The sequence below is a fragment of the Enhydra lutris genome, unplaced genomic scaffold (assembly GCF_002288905.1).
Source record: "Enhydra lutris kenyoni isolate GAN:26980312 unplaced genomic scaffold, ASM228890v2 scaffoldscaffold17, whole genome shotgun sequence".
Classification (NCBI taxonomy): domain Eukaryota; kingdom Metazoa; phylum Chordata; class Mammalia; order Carnivora; family Mustelidae; genus Enhydra; species Enhydra lutris.
In genome coordinates this window covers 32787891-32805438 of record NW_019154101.1, presented here as the reverse complement: position 1 = coordinate 32805438, position 17548 = coordinate 32787891, and the positions used below count along the sequence as shown (strand labels likewise).

The 17548-nt window shown below is 38.4% G+C and overlaps 1 protein-coding gene across 1 annotated transcript in view; it reads left to right on the top strand.

The window, feature by feature from the left end:
• LOC111147851 (taxilin beta) overlaps positions 1–17548 on the top strand; it is a 54079-nt gene that overhangs the window by 30479 nt on the left and 6052 nt on the right. Inside the window, exon 8 of the mRNA XM_022504102.1 lies at positions 3989–4081. Within this exon, the coding sequence (XP_022359810.1) occupies positions 3989–4081 (93 nt within the window). The remainder of the gene's footprint in view (positions 1–3988; positions 4082–17548) is intronic.

Here is a 17548-nt window from a genome sequence, read left to right as displayed (position 1 = left end):
GGTGTTGGAGTTGGACTAGTTAACTAGTCAATAAGAGAATCAAAAATCCCTACCTAATTAAATTTGCAATCTAGTGATAATGGTAATTTTAATTAAAATGCTAACAATTAGTGTATGAGCTAATACAACTATTATTTCATAGGTAAGGATCTACATAGGGATGTAGGAGACAAAAGGAGTCTGTAGGGGCAAAAAAAATTGAAGAACACCTGGAAAAGATGATCTCCAGACCCTGTCCAGCTCTAGTTCTTGAAGGCAGAGAACTTCCAGGGTTGAAGCTATGTAGCCCCAAGCTAGGTTAACTTTGACTTATCCTCTACTTTCCATCATGTGGGTTCTCTGCAAGGACCCTCCCTTGTATGTCTCTTGTCTTCAAGGCACATTTCAAAACTCCAGTAATAACTTAATCTTCAAGAAGAATATAGAGGTCCCCAAGCCCTATGTCAAATCATGTTTAAAGTTCTTCTTGAAAAGTAGCAACATTATATTTTTAAAACCTTTAAACCTTGAGAAACAAAATCTACCACAGGTCAGTGTGCTTAGCCTTTGACCACTTCCTTTGGTTTTACAGTTTCTTTGAAGGAGCGGGGTGGTCAAAGACAAAGGTCTTAAGTCCATTGAGAGCACTTCTATGGTCTGAGCAAGGGAAATAACAAGGACAGATTGTGTTTTACTAGACGAAGTCACTTTCAGCAGTAAAACAACAGCTTGCCAGTTTGGGGCATGGTTTTCACTTAGGGAAGGGATATCTGGCTCTCAATTATACAAACCAAGGCAACAGAGTAAATGTCAGAAATGATCGATGGGATGCAATTGTCACTACAAATAGAGTGTTCACTGGATCGATACAGATGAAGATGGTGGATGTGGAAAGTCAGCAATACTAATGACACAGCCACAAAAATACCGCCCAAGGGGGAAGATCACCGAGTAAATTGTTAAAGACAGTAATCATAGCCTTTAAACCCTGAAGTCCTCACCTTCTGTAAAGAGGATGAGAGGAGATTACTCTGCAACTACTATAATAACTGGACTTGTTCCCAAACCAAATCTCACAGGTTTGTTAAGATGATTCCTAGACACGCTTCTGTTTCCTATATGCTATGAAAGTTTATCATTAAAATTTGGTGCTCCACTAAAAGAAGGTGTGTGTTGCTCACTCACTTAAAAGTGAAAATGTTGGAGCAATTGTTGTTGTTACTGACCCTAAAATGGTTTGGTTCTATTTCTGCCTCTGGCAAAAGTACTGTGGATGACCTCTGGATGTCCCTTCCATGCCTCTCTGAAATACCAAAATAAGAGCAGGCATATGACACATGAAACCAAACATGCACCATGTCAGCATAGTAGTGAGAGGGGGGGTACTACCAAGCAAACTGGCATAAAGTAAACAGGAAGTGCCCCTTTTTAGTTAGTGTAAGTAAAGAGCCTTAGAGTTGGTTACCTGAGAAAAGTATAATCCACACAGCTTTTGCCACCTACAACAAAGAGGTCAAATAGGAAGAAAAGCTGAGTATGAAAAATAGTTCTAAGAAGGGAAACGAAGACTTTAACTGTTTCATGGGTGTTGAGTTTCAGTTTTGCAAGATGAAACAGTTCTGGAAATCGGTTACACAACAACGTGAATAGAAGTAACAATACTGAACTGCACACTTAAAATAACTGAGATGACAAATCTTATATTACATGTAATTAAAAAAGAAAGAAAGAAAGTTGAGGGGGAAAAAAAAAACAGTCCCTAGAAAAAAGCCAGGAGAAGGGGTAATGAAATGAGACACCACTTCCGGGCACTCAGGGTGTGTCTGCCTTCTCCATCCCACAAGAAAACAAGAGGAAGGGAAACAAAATCTGCCCAACGTATATACCTGAAAGAGCGTTCTGCCCAAAGGAAGCTGGGCGCAGCTGTCCCTGCTGATACTGACAAGGTTGTGCCCAGGAGGTAGACAGCACATGCGCCCACTCCTGCTCCTCCTGTGGGCGGCCTGCGACTCCAGGGCTGCAAGAGTGGGTTTGGGAGGACCTGCCCAGTAGACTGGAATATCTGCCACCCTCCTGTAACTCTGCAGGAATTACTGAGCAGTGTGGAAAAGAAAGGAGAGAAAGCCAGAAAAAGAAGCCTAACAGGAGATAGGACCAAGAATGCAAAGGAACGGATTTTGCAATAGAAGGTGAAGAAGATCATCCTGGAGTAGCTGTTCCCACCCTAGACCACTAGATCATGTACAGTGTAGGTAGCCAGTCCCATACAAGCTTATTCTCGGATTACGGGTCTTGACCTACTCGGGGCCCCGAAATCAACTCAGTGAATCCCAGCCAGTACTTTGGAAAAAACAAACAAACAAACAAACAAACAAAACCCAGAATTGAATAGAATAGGTCAAGAATGCATTGCACATAATGAGTTAACGCGTAAGGATTATCTTATGTGCTGTGTGTGTGTGTGTGTGTGTGTATGTGTGTAAAACCCTGGTGTACCTTCCTGGCCATGACTTCCCTGATGCTCCTTTACCCAGGCTTCTTTAACCTGTGTGCCAAGGAATCATGAGAAACAAATTTTAGGCCACTAGAGTTGTCCTGTCACATATTCACAGAGCTAAGGTGTGATTTTAAGGTGATGGTCAGCCACTGTTTGACTTTGGAAAAATTTATCCTGTGGAGAGGTTTTATATTATCATTTCATTGTTCTTGTTTACTATGGTAAAAGCTCTGCTATTCTAAAACATTTGAGAATAAGCCATTCTAGATAAGCAGATTTTCTGGGTTATAGGAGTAGAGTCCCATACTCTCTCTACCTCTCACCCCCAAGACTGAGAACTCTCCAATCTATTGGCTTCCAGTCATTCGTTTTTTTCTGCTTTTGAAATGACAGTGTCACAAGTACCACCAGCTAGTCATCTGGTGCCCATTTGAGGAGTTGGAGCTGCTCCAGGCATCCAACAGTACCAAATACTCATTTGAAAATGCAGGCTTTACTAACATGTACCATCTATATTAAATCTCCACTCATTCAAGGCATGTTATTCTAAAATCATTTTGAAAACAACATTTTATTATTGCATTACTGTCACTAGCAACACACTCTCCTTCCCTGCCCTGCTTTATTCCTACCACAAACGCAAGCCTTGGAATAAGGATGTGGATAGAGGTACAAGGTACCACTCCCATGGTGAGCCACACACTTGCCAACCCTAACCCATATGATGTCTAGTATTGTATGCCTATTAGAAAAGGCATTCCTTCCTCAAGACTCATTCTTTCCATCTATAGAAAACTGGTATAATAAACAGATTTTGATGAAAAGGGACATTTAACTGCTATTGGCTAGAACACTGTATTCATAAACATACAAAACCAACTTGACTAAAATATAAATGGCGGCTGCTCAGTGTGGACCAAGCTGTATAATGGCAGCCACCCATCTCTGGTCCACCTTCTCTACCACTTCTTTTCATTCGTATACGTTCACACTCTGGGTAAGCGTAAGGCTCACCTTCTCCACAAAAACATGGCTCACATGATCACCTGCCATGTTCATTTCCTTCTCTGACTGGCACTATCTTTAATGGAGCTGGCACTTTGTATTCACTGTTCCACAGTCAAGCTGTCTTTGAGAATATCTTCCTATCAGGAGCGCAAGACTCTCAAAAACAGTAGTCACGTGTTAAATGTTTTTGTACATAGAGTCAATACGTATGTTCAGTGCTCAATAAAAGTTTGTTGATAAAAGTTATGATATAATGAAATGGCGATGACACATGTTATTTTTTCATTTTTCCTTAAAAATATACTTCAGTCATACTCACTGACTTAGGTTATTCTCATAGTAAATAAAAGAACGGAACATACTACTAATATTGTATTGAGAATTCCCTTAAGTCATTTTTCTTCTCAAATAATGAACAATGACATGTTGTATGACATGTTGTTTTGTTCTGGAAGCATTCTGAAAGCAACCCTAAAATGGATCCACTTTTTTCCGTATTTACAGCTTACCCTCTACTCTGGAAGATTTGAAGAGTTCCAGAACACACTAACAAAAAGCAATGAGGTGTTTGCCACTTTCAAACAAGAAATGGATAAAGTGAGTATTACTTATCCCCCACAAAATCCTGACATTTTCTACTTTGACAGGCAATTCTCCTTTGGGTTTTTTTGGGTATTTTGGGGGGGGTATTTTTCTCTCATTAAGATACTTCAGTGCATTTCATAAAGTAATGAAACATTTATACATGCAAATAAGATTTAGACTGTATTTTTTATTGGTAAGTATTTTTCTGATGAATTAATCTCAGAAAGAGTCCAAAAACACTAAAATACATTTTCACTCTGAGAAAGAATATTTTCCTTTTCTAGGCCATGGAGAGCTAAGGGGTGGGGGGGGGGGAACAAGAGCTGGCAATTTAACATTATATTGTTTATACAATTTTTTTAATCTTATTTTTAGAGATTGAAAAAACAACTTTCATAAAAATATGCAACAGGAGAATTTTAGAATAGAAAAACCATTTCAGGGGCACCTGGGTGGCTCAGTGGGTTAAAGCCTCTGCCTTCGGCTCAGGTCATGATCCCAGGGTCCTGGGATCGAGCCCCGCATCAGGCTCTCTGCTCGGCAGGGAGCCTGCTTCCTCCTCTCTGCCTGCCTCTCTGCCTACCTGTAATCTCTATCTGTCAAATAAATAAATAAAATCTTTAAAAAAAAAAAAAAAAGAAAAACCATTTCATGCAATCCTTCTTAGAAGAGAATATGTGTAGTACGTTATAATTGACAGTGCCTTGATTGAGAAGGAAGCCTGAATTCAAATTCTAGGTGTGTTGTCACTCCTCAAGTAGCACTAGACAATCCACTTAACTTCCTTCCAATTTTATTTTTCTTATCTACACATTAAGATACCATTTCCGTTTCCTATTTCACAAGATTGTGAAGTTCAAATATAAATTAATGTGCATTTAAAGGGTTTTAAACTTTATTATAATCTTTTACAAATATAAGGTGCTAAATATTATTATTAGACATAATGTTTAAATTTTATTCAATATAATATTTTCCCAAAATAAAATCAGTACCAGAACTGTGTTTCTTAACAGGCACTGGCATTAACTTTTTCAAGTGCACAAAGCATCCTTTTAAAGACATTTTCTTGGGGCACCTGGGTGGCACAGTCAATTAAGCATCTGCCTTCAGCTCAGATCATAATCCCAGAATCCTGGGATCAAGGCCCACATCAGGCTCTCTGTTTAGCAGGTAGTCTGCTTCTCCCTCTCCCTCTGCTCATGCTCTCTCACTCGCTCACTCTCTCTAATAAATAAATAAAATTTAAAATTTTTTTTCTTAAAATTATATGATAAATTTCACAATTCAGTGAACCAACATAAATAGGTGAATACTTGTTAAAATTATAACTTATTCACTCCAGAATGGCTCTATCTGTTTTTCAAAAATCTTTTTTTCACTCTGGAGTGTTAAGACTAGAATAAATATTAGAGTAGAAAAGTGTTTTTGCTTATTTCAAAATTATTTTTGAGATTGGAATAAATATTAAAACAGGAACTTTTAATCTGGAATTTTTTTTTAAATATTTTATTTATTTATTTGACAGAGAGAGAGAGATCACGAGTAGGCAGAGAGGCAGGCATAGATAGAGGAGGAAGCAGGCTCCCTGCCGAGCAGAGAGACCGATGCGCGGCTCAATCCCAAGACCCTGAGATCATGACCTGAGCCGAAGGCAGAGGCTTAACCCACTGAGCCACCCAGGTGCCCCTAATCTGGAATTTATTTATAGACTTTTAAAGTCAACTTGAGAATTAGCGTGCGCACACACACACACACACACACACACACAAACTGATGTGCATATTGTATTTCTTTGAATGTGGTTCCATAGATTTCATCAAATTCTTGAAGAGGTTGATGACTTTAAAAAGTATCTAAACTACTAACTTGTTAAGATGCTCAAAATTAAAAGCCATTCAAGGCTCTCATAGCTTCTCTATAGAGCCCAGGGGCTAACAGCCTGGGCTCAGTCTCTGGCCTCCAGGCATACACAGCCTCAGACAGCATGGCACAGAGCAGCAAGTGTCCAGGTGTCGTTCATCCAGAGAAACTGCACCTGATTACATGTCTGACCTTCACTTCGTCCAAGCAGAGCAGAGAACCAACAAAAAGTTTCAGGCTCAAAAAAGAGGGGCTTCATTTTATTAACTTCTGTATCTTCTATACCCAGCTCCTTACTGGTGACCAGCAGATACTCCACATATGTTGTATTAAATAGAATGAAATAACTCTAGTCCCACTCTTCTGCTAACTCACCTGAATATTCTTTCACCTCTTTGAGCCTCAGTTTCCCCAGTGATCAGTGGAGGTGAAAACAGAACCTTCCTTATGACACTGTTTCAAGGATGAAGTTAATAAGGCACGTAATCGCATTATATGAATCCCACCACACTCTACAAATGCAAAGACAGGGAGCAGGAAGATGGTAGTGGAGTAAGAGGATCCTAGGTTCGTGTCATCCTACAAACACAACTAGATAGCTATCAAACCATCCTAAATACCCCAGAAATTGACCTGAAGACTGACAGAATGAACTCTACAACTAAAAGGAAAAGAGGGCCACATCAAAGAATGTAGGAAGTACAGAGAGAGCTGTGGTCATAGAGAAGGGTGAGAGAGTGACAGAGAGGAGCACACAGGGGAATGCACAAGGAGAGCATTTCCCCAAGCCATGGGCTTGGAAAATGAGAGGGGCTAAATTTTGTGAGTTCTTGCAACCAGCGGGTCTTAAAGCTTGGACTTTTAAGGCAGCAGTCTTGGCTGGAGAGAAGCACACAAAAAAACCAGGGTAGACAATGTGGAAACAGTGATGTGAAGAGCACCTGGGGCACACGGTGAGGAGATTATTCACTCTTCTCAGAGTGTGTCCCTGAGGGGCTACATTCACTGAAACACCTCTCCAGAAACAAAGGAGCTGGCCAGCACCATTTTCCTCCTCTGCCCCTCAGCATAAATGCAGAGCCACCTGCAGGAAGCAGCACAGCACAGATACCAGCCACCACAGCACACACTGGAGACCTTCCCTGAAGCGCCAGGCTCTGGGCACTAAATGACCTTTGCTTTATAAGGCCCTTACTTTCAGGAGCAGAAGACATAACTGGCCTTTATAACACTGAGAAGAAGACTTAGACAAAATGTGAAGATGGAGAAGTTGATCCAAAATGAAAGAATAAGATGAGACCACGGCCAGAGACCCAAGCAAAACAGATATAAGTAACATGCCTGATGGAGAACTTAAAGCAACAGTCATAAGAATACTCACTGGCTTGAGAAAAGAAGAGAAGACACCAGTGATATCTTCTCATCAAACCACAGAGATGAAAGAGTTTGAAAAGAATCAGAGATGAAGAATGCAATAAATGAGATTGGAAACAGGCTTGTTGCAATGAACATCAAGCTGGAAGAAGCAGAAGGACAAATTAGTAACCTGGAAGACAAAGTAATGGAAAGTAAAGAAGCTGAACAAAAGAGAGAAAAAAGACTCATGCAACATGAGAATCAACTTAGGGAAATCAGTGACTCCATCAAACATAATAACATTTGTATTATAGGAGTCCCAGAAGAAGAAGAGAGAGAAAAGGGGACAGAAAATTTATCTGAGGAAATAATAGCTGAAAACCTCCCCAATCTGGGGAAGGAAGCAGATACCCAGATCCAAGAGACACAGAGAACTCTCATCAAAATAAACAAAAGCAGGCCAACACCAAAACACACTGTAATCATATTTGCAAAATATAGTGATAAAGAAAAAAAATCATAAAAAGCAGCAAAACAAAGTCCTTAACTTACAAAGGAAAAGCTATAAGGCTAGCTGGAGCTTTCTCAACAGAAACTTGGCAAGCCAGAAGACAGTGGCATGATACATTCAAAGTGCTAAATGGGAAAAATCTGCTCCTAAGAATACTCAATCCAGGAAGGCTATCATTCAGAATGGAAAGAGAGAAAGAGTTTCCAAAACAAACAGAAACTAAAGAAGTTCATGACCCCTAAACCAGCTCTGCAAGAAATATTAAAGGTAACTCTTTGAGTCCAAAGGTGAGACCTAAAGTGAGAGTATAAAGGCAGGAAACACAAAAGCAGTAAAAATGAGTATTTCCATAAAAATCAACTGAGGAACTCTCACTAAAAAGGTATAAAATATAATAACATATATCTAAAATGTAGGAAGGACAGGAGAAAAGAATGAGTTCAATCCTGAATGACCATCATCTTAATATAGACTGCTATTTGCAGAAGAGGTTATATATGAACCTAATGGTAATCATCATATATCAAAAATCACTAATAGGGCGCCTGGGTGGCTCAGTGGGTTAAGCCTCTGCCTTCGGCTCAGGTCATGATCTCAGGGTCTGGGATCGAGGCCTGCATCAGGCTCTCTGCTCAGTGGGGAGCCTGTTTCCCCCTCTCTCTCTGCCTGCCTCTCTGCCTACCTGTGACGCCTCTCTCTCTCTCTCTCTCTCAAATAAATAAATAAAATCTTTTAAAAAAATCACTAATAAAATGCACAGAACAAAGAGAAAGAAATCCAAATATATCACTAAAGAAAATCAGCAAAACATGAAAGAGAGAGACAACAAAGGATCAGAGAAAATCTCCAGAAACAACCACAAAGCAAGTAACGAAATGGCAAAAATACATATCTATCAATAATTTCTTTGAATGTAAATGGACTAAATGCTCCAATCAAAAGACACAGGAGTCAGAATGGATTAAAAAAACAAGACCCATCTATCTTCTGCCTACGAGAGACTCATTTTAGACCTAAAACACCTGCATATTGAAAGTGAGGGGGTGGAGAAATATTTATTATGCAAATGGATGTCAAAAGAAAGCTGGAGTAACAAAAGTTGCATCAGACCAACTAGACTATAAAACAAAGACTGTAACAAGAAAAAAAAAAGGCTCTATATAAATAATAAATGCGACAATCCAACAAGAAGATATAATAATTGTAAATATTTATACACCCAACATAGAATCACACAAATATATAAAACAACTCATAACAAACATAAAGGAATTAATCAATAATAATACAAAAAAAGTAGGGGACTTTAAGTTACATCAATGCACAGATCATCTAAACAGAAAACATACAAGGAAACAGTGGCTTTGAATGAAACACTACACCAGATGGACTTAACAGATATATTCAGAACATTCCATCCTAAAACAGCAGAATATATATTCTTTCCAAGTGCACGTGGAACATTCTCCAGAATAGAGCATATATTAGATCATAAAATAGGCCTCAATAAATACAAAAAGATTGAAGTCATTCCATGCACCTTCTCTGACCACAGTGCTATGAAGTCAAACACAAGAAAAAATTTGGAAAGACCATAAGTACATAGACATTAAACAGCAGTCTACTGAACAATGAATGGGTCAACCCGGAAATCAAAGAAGAAATTTCAAAATACATGGAAACAAATGAAAATGAAACCAAAACCTTTGGGATGTGGTAAAAGTGGTCCTAACAGGGAAGTATACAGCAGTACAAGCCTATCTCAAGAAGCGAGAAAAATACCAGATAAACAACCTCATCTTACACCTAAAGGAGCGATAAAAAGAACAAAAAAGGCCTAACACCTGCAGAAGGAAGAAAATAATAAAGATTAGAGTAGAGGATGTGAGGGTGATCTGGCTGCAACATCTATCACCCCATCGATCACGAAGGTTGATTCAGTGGATCTGGGTGGGTAGGCAGGTGTTGCAATAGAAGAGGGACATTCTTTAGTCAAGGATATACGAGCAGTTGCAATCCCCTGCTAGAACCCAGACAAGCTCTCAAGGTCCATTAGTAGGCAAAGGTGGGGTAGTCAAGATTCCAAGACTCCAGACACATCCAAATGAGGTGCTGCATGTGGTAGTCTGCTTTTCTTTAAAAATAATAATATAATTAATAATAAGAATAAAGATTAGAGCACAACTAAATGATATAGAAACTTAAAAAAACAATAGAATAGACCAATGAAAGCTGGAGCTGGTTCTTTGAAAAAATTAATAAAATTGATATACCTCTAACCAGACTTACCAAAAACAAGAGAGAAAGGACCCAAATAAGTAAAATCAAAGATGAAAGAGGAGAAATAACAACCAACACCACAGAAATACAAACAATTATAAGAAAACACGGAAAAACTATATGCCAACAAATTGGACAACTAAGAAAAATGGAGAAATTCCTCGAAACATATAAATTATCAAAACTGAAACAGGAAGAAGCAGACTGATAACCACCAAAGAAATTGAATTAGTAACTAAAAAACTCCCAACAAACAAAAGTCTGGACCAGATGGTTTCACAGCCAAATTCTACCAAACATTTAGAGAAGAGTTAATACCTATTCTTCTCAAACTATTCCAAAAAATAGAAGAGGAAGAAAAACTTCCAAACTCATTCAACAAAGCCAGCATTATCCCAATACCAAAACCAGATAAAGACATTGCTTAAAGAACTACAGGCCAACATTCCAATGAACACAGATAAGAAATTCTCAATAAAATATTAGCATACCAAATCCAACAATACATTAAAAAAATGATTCACCGTGATCAAGTGGGATTTATTCCTGTGTTGCAAGGGTGGTTCAATATTTCCAAAGCAATCAATGTGATACGTCACATTAACAAAAGAAAGGACAAGAAACAAGTATGATCATTTCAAAAGATGCAGAAAAAGCACTTGACAAAGTATAACATCCACTCATGCTAAAAACCCTCAACAAAGCAGGTTCAGAAGGAACATACCTCAACATAATAAAGGCCATATATGAAAACTCACAGCTAATATTACCCTAAGTGAGGAAAAACTGAAAGCTTTTGCTCTACAGTCAGCAACAAGACAGAGATGTCCACTTTCACCACTTTTATTCAACATAGTACTGGAAGTCCTAGCCACAGGCATCAGACAGCAAAAGGATATAAAACGCATCCAAATCAGAAAGGGAGAAGTCAGACTTTCACTATTTGCAGATGACATGACACTATGTATAGAAAACCCAAAAGACTCCACCAAAAAACTGCTAGAAATGATCAACGAATTCAGTAAAGTCATAGAATATAAAATCAACACACAGAATATGTTGCATTTCTCTACACCAATAATGAATCTACAGAAAGAGATATTAAGAAAACAATCCCAATCAGTATTGGAGCAAGATGGCAGAGCAAGATGGCAGAGGAGGAGACATATATATCATCAGGTCCCAGGAGTTCAGCTAGATGGTTATCAAACCATCCTGAATAGCTACAAACTCAACAGGAGATTGAAAAGAAGAGCAGCAATGCTAGGAACAGAAAATTGACCACTTTCTAGAAGGTAGGATGTGTGGAGAAGTGAATCCGAGACAACATAGGGAAGAGAAACTGTGGGGGGGGAAGGGCCAGCTCCCAGCAAGCAGTAGAGAAGCACTGCACAAAATCGGAACTTTTAGGAATCTGCTCCACTGAGAAATGTCATTCCAGAGGCTAAGCAGGGGTGGAGCCCTCCTGGGGACAGTGTGGCCTCAGGACCCATGGGATCACAAAAAGACCAGTGCTGTCTGAGTGCAGCAGAGCGCCCAGGAATCAGAGCGGGGAAGCTGGCTGCAGAGAAGGAGCGGGGGGTGGGGGGGCTTTCAGCTTGGGGTTACCTTAAACTGTGATCCGGAGCACATTCAGGCCACTGCTCTTTGAGCAGTGACCCCAAAAGTGGCAAATCTGGAGAGATCCCCTCCTTTGTCTTCTGGGAGGAGTGGCACGGGAACAAGTGGCAGGAATCCGCTGGTTTTGGAGACTCTGAATGGGGCTGTGCACCAGAGATAGAAACACTTGGTCAAGGTGCCTGGGTGGCTCAGGGGTTAAGCCTCTGACTTTGGCTCGGGTCATGATCTCAGGGTCCTGGGATAGAGCCCCGCATTGGGCTCTCTGCTCAGTGGAGAGCCTGCTGACCCCTCTCTCTCTCTGCCTGCCTCTCTGCCTACTTGTTATCTCCCTCTCTGTGTGTGTGTGTGTGTCAAATAAATAAATACATAAAATCTTTAAAAATATAAAAAAGAAAGAAAGAAACAGTCACAGGCCAGGTGAGCTCAGAGTGTGGCAGGAGACAAGGGAGATGGGGGGGATTGACTGCTTTTCTCTGAGTGTGCTTTAAGCAGTGGGGCCCAGAGCTCTCAGTTGATAAAGGGCTGGAGATTGGGAGGGCGCCATTTTCATTCTTGTCCTCCAAAGCAGTACAGAAAGCATTCGGGGAACAAAAACTCCCGAGAGCAAAACCAAACAGATTGCTTAGCCTGGCCCCTGTCAAGGGCAGCAATTCTGCCTTGGGCAAAGACATTTGAGAATCACAGCAAAAGGCCCCTCCCCCAGAAGATCAGCAAGAACATCCAGCTAAGACCAAGTTCACCAATCAATAAGACCTGCAAAACTTCAGAGCTATGGGAATACAGCACATAGAATTCATGGCTTCTTTCCCATGATTCTTTAGTCTTTCAAAGTTAAATTTTTAATTTTTTTCTTATTCTATTTTTTTTTATTTTTCCTCTTTCTTATTTTAACGTTTTTATTTTTTTAAGATTTTATTTATTTATTTGACAGAGATCACAAGTAGGCAGAGAGGCAGGCAGAGAGACAGGAGGAAGCAGGTTCCCTGCTGAGCAGAGAGCCCAATGTGGGGCTCGATCCCAGAACCGTGGGATCATGACCTGAGCCGAAGGCAGAGGTTTTAACCCACTGAGCCATCCAGACACCCATATTTTAATGTTTTTAAACCATTTTATCTTATCAGTACCTTTTCAAAAATCTTCTTAAATTTTCATTCTTATAGTCATATTCTATCCTTTCATTGTATTTAAACTTATTTTTGCATATAAGTTTTTCTTTCTTTAAAATTTTGGGATACAGTTTCTTCTAACAGATCAAAATATACCCTAAATCTAGTGCATGGCTTTGTTCTAGTCTCCAGCCAGATCACATTCTTCCCTCTTTTCTTTTTTTCTTTTTTTAACCAACTTCTTATCAATTCTTTTTTGAGAATCTTTTTTAAATTTTCATCTTTACGGTCATATTCCATCCCATCATCATGTTTACCCTTATTTTTGTATACATATGTTTTTCTTTCTTTAAAATTTTGGGAGGCAATTTCTTCTAACAGAGCAAAATACACCCAAAATCAAGTGTGTAGCCCTGTTCTATTCACCAGTCTAATATGTATGTATGTATGTATGTATGTGTATATATATATATATATATATTTTTTTTTTTTTTTTTCTTCTCCTTTCTTCACCCCTCAGTTTTAGATCTCTTCCAGTTTGTTTAGTGTATATTTTTCTGGAGTCATTGCTACCCTTTTAATATTTTTTTCTCTCACTCATCTATTCTTACCTGGATAAGATGACAAGGCAGAAAAATTCACCTTAGAAAAAAGAACAAGAGGCAGTACCAACAGCTAGGGACCTAATCAATACGGACATTAGTAAGATGTCAGATGATGAATATCAAGGTGATAGCTGGGCTCGAAATAAGCTTGGAAGATACTAAAAAATCCCTTTCTGGAGAAATAAAAGAACTAAAATCTAACCAAGTTGAAATCAAAAAGCTCTTAATGACAGACAATAAAAAATGGAGGCTCTTACTGCTAGGATAAATGAAGCAGAAGAAATAATTAGTGATATAAAAGAACAAGTGATGGAAAATAAAGAAGCTGAGAAAAAGAGAGATAAACAACTATTGGACCACAAGGGGAGAATCTGAGAGATAAATGATACCATAAGACAAAACAATATTAGAATAATTGGGATCCTAGAAGAAGAAGAAAAAGGGAGAGGGGCAGAAGAAATATCAGAGCAAATTATAACAGAATTTCCCTAATTTGGTGAAGGGAACAAGCATCAAACTCCAGGAGGCACAGAGAACCTCCCAAAATAAATAAAAAATAGGTCAACACTACATCACCTAATAGTAAAACTAACAAGTCTCAGTGACAAAAAGAAAAATCCTGAAAGAAGCTTGGGACAAGAGGTCTGTAACATACAATGTTAGAACTATTAGATTGGCAGCAAACCTATCCACAGAGACCTACAGGCCAGAAAGGATTGGCATGATATATTCAGAGCACTAAACGAGAAGAATATACAGCCAAGAATACTATATCCAGGTAGGCTGTCATTGAAAATAGAATGAGAGATTAAAAGCTTCCAGGACAAACAACAACTAAAAGAATTTGCAAACACCAAACCAGCCCTACAGGAAATACTGAAAGGGGTCCTTTCAATATTTCAATAGGAAAGAGAGAGCATAAAAGTAACAGACCAGAAAGGAACAGAGATGGTATACAATAACTGTCACCTTACAGGCAATACAATGGCACTAAATTCATATCTCTCAATTGTTATCCTGAATGTAAATGGGCTAAATGTCCCAATCAAAAGACACAGGTATCAGAATGGATTAAAAAAAAAAAAAAAGACCTATCAATATGTTGTCTGCAAGAAACTCATTTTAGACTCAAAGAAAGTCAATAAACTCATTTTAGACCCAAAGACACTTCCAGATTTAAAGTGAGGGGGTGGAAAACAATTTACCATGCTAATGGATGTCAAAAGAAAGCTGGGGTGGCAATCCTTATATCAGATAAATTAGATTTTAAGCCAAAAATAATAATAAGAGATGAGAAGGACACTATATCATACTTAAACGGTCTAACAAGAAGATCTAACAATTTTAAATATCTATGCCCCTAACAAGGGAGCAACCAATTATATAAACCAATTAATAACAAAATCAAAGAAACACAGAGACCATAATACAATAATAGTAGGTGACTTTAACACCCCCTTCACTGAAATAGACAGATCATCTAAGCAAAAGATCAACAAGGAAATCAAGGTTTTAAATGACACACTGGACCCAATGGATATCAGAGATATATTCAGAATATTCAATCCCAAAGCAAGAAAATACATATTCTTCTCTAGTGCATATAGAACATTCTCCATAATAGATCATATCCTGGATCACAAATCAGGTCTCAACTGGTACCAAAAGATTAGGATCATTCCCTGTATCTTTTTGAGCCACAATGCTTTGAAACTAGAACTCAACCACAAGAGGAAAGTTGGAAAGAACTCAAATACATGGAGGCTGAAGAGCATCCTACTAAAGAATGAATGGGTGAAGCAGGAAATTAAAGAAGAATTGAAAAAATTCATGGAAACAAATGAAAATGAAAGCACAATGTTCAAAAGCTTTGGAACACAGCAAAAGCAGTCCTGAGAGGAAAGTATATGGCGATACAAGCCTTTCTCAAGAAACGAAAAGGTCTCAAGTATACAATCTAACCCTACACCAAAAGGAGCTGAAGAAAGAACAGCAAAGAAAGCCTAAACCCAGCAGGAGAAGACAAATAATAAAGATCAGAGTAGAAATCAATGAAATAGAAACAAAAAGAACAGTAGAACAAATCAACAAAACTAGGAGAATTAATCAGATTGATAAACATCTGGCCAGATTTATCAAAAAGAAAAGAAAAAGGACCAAAATTAATAAAATCATGAATGAAAGAGGAGAGATCACAACCTGCAACAAAGAAATACAATTACAAGAACATATTATGAGCAACTATACACGAGGAAATTTGACAATTTCCTTGGAAGAAATGGATGCATTCCTAGAGACATGTAAACTACCAAAACTGATCCAGGAAGAAATGGAAAACCTGAATAGACCGATAACCAGTAAGGAGATTGAAGCAGTAATCAAAAATTTTCAACAAGCAAGAGCCCAGTACCAGAGAGCTTCCCAGGGAATTCTACCAAACATTTAAAGAAGAATTAATACCTATTTTCCTGAAATTATTCCAAAAAATAGAAATGGAAAGAAAACTCCCAAACTCATTTTATGAGGTAAGCATTACCTTTATCCCAAAACCAAAGACCCCATCAAAAAGGAGAATTACAGAACAATATGTTTGATGAAAATGGATGCAAAAATTCTCACCAAAATAGTAGCCAATAGGATCCAAAAGTACATTAAAAGGATTATTCACCATGACCAAGTGGGATTTATTCCTGGGCTACAAGGTTGGTTCAACATTTGCAAATCAATGTGATACATTAATAAAAGAAAGAACGAGAACTATATGATACTCTCAAGAGATGCTAAAAGAGCATTTGACAAAGTATAGCATCCTTTCTTGATCAAACTCTTCACAGTGTAGGCATAGAGGATACATACCTCAATATCATAAAAGCCATCTATGAAAAACCCACAGAGAATAACATTCTAGATGGGGAAAACCCACAGCGAATATCATTCTCGACAGGGAAAAAACTGAGAGCTTTGCCCCTAAGGTCAGGAACATGGCAGGGCTGTCCACTATCACCACTGCTATTCAACATAGTACTAGAAGTCCTAGCCACAGTTATCAGACAACAAAAAGAGACAAAAGGCATCCAAATCAGCAAAGAAGTCCAACTCTCGCTCTTTGCAGATGATATGATACTTTATGTGGAAAATCCAAAGACTCCACTCCAAACTCCTACAACTCATACAGGAATTCAGTAAAGTGTCAGGATATAAAATTAATGCACAAAAATCAGTTGCATTTCTATACACCAACAGCAAGACAGAAGAAAGAGAAATTAAGGAGTTGATTCCATTTACAATTGCATCCAAAACCACAGATACCTAGGAATAAACCTAACCAAAGAGGCAAAGAATTTGGACTCAGAAAACTATAAAGTACTCATGACAGAAATTAAGGAAGGCACAAAGAAATGGAAAAATGTTCCATGCTCATGGATTAGAAGAAAAAATACTGTGAAAATGTCTATGCTACCTAAAGCAATCTATACATTTAATGCAATCCCCAGCAAAATACCATCTTTTTTTTCAAAGAAATGGAACAAATAATCCTAAAATTTGTGTGAAACCAAAAAAGACCCCGAAGAGCCAGACAAATGTTGAAAAAGAAAACCAAAGTTGGCAGCATCACAATTCCAGACTTCAAGCTCTATTACAAAGCTGTAATCATCAAGACAGTATGGTACTGGCACAAAAACAGACACATAAATCAATGGAACAGAATAGAAAGCCCAGAAATGGACTCTGAACTCTATGGTCACCTAATCTTAGACAAAGCAGGAAAGAATGTCCAATGGAAAAAAGATAGTCTCTTTAACAAATGATGTTGGGAAAATTGGACAGCCATATGCAGAAAAATAAAACTGGACCATTTCCTTACACCACACACAAAAATAGACTCAAATGAATGAGATCGAATCCATCAAAATCCTTGAGGAGAACACAAGCAACAACTTCTTTGACCTCAGCCACAGCAACTTCTTCCTAAAAACATCACCAAAGGCAAAGGAAGCTAGGGCAAAAATGAACTATTGGGACTTCATCAAGATCAAAAGCTTTTGCACAGCAAAGGAAACAGTCAACAAAACCAAAAGATGACTGACAGAATGGGAGAAGATATTTGCAAATGACATACCAGATAAAGGACTAGTAC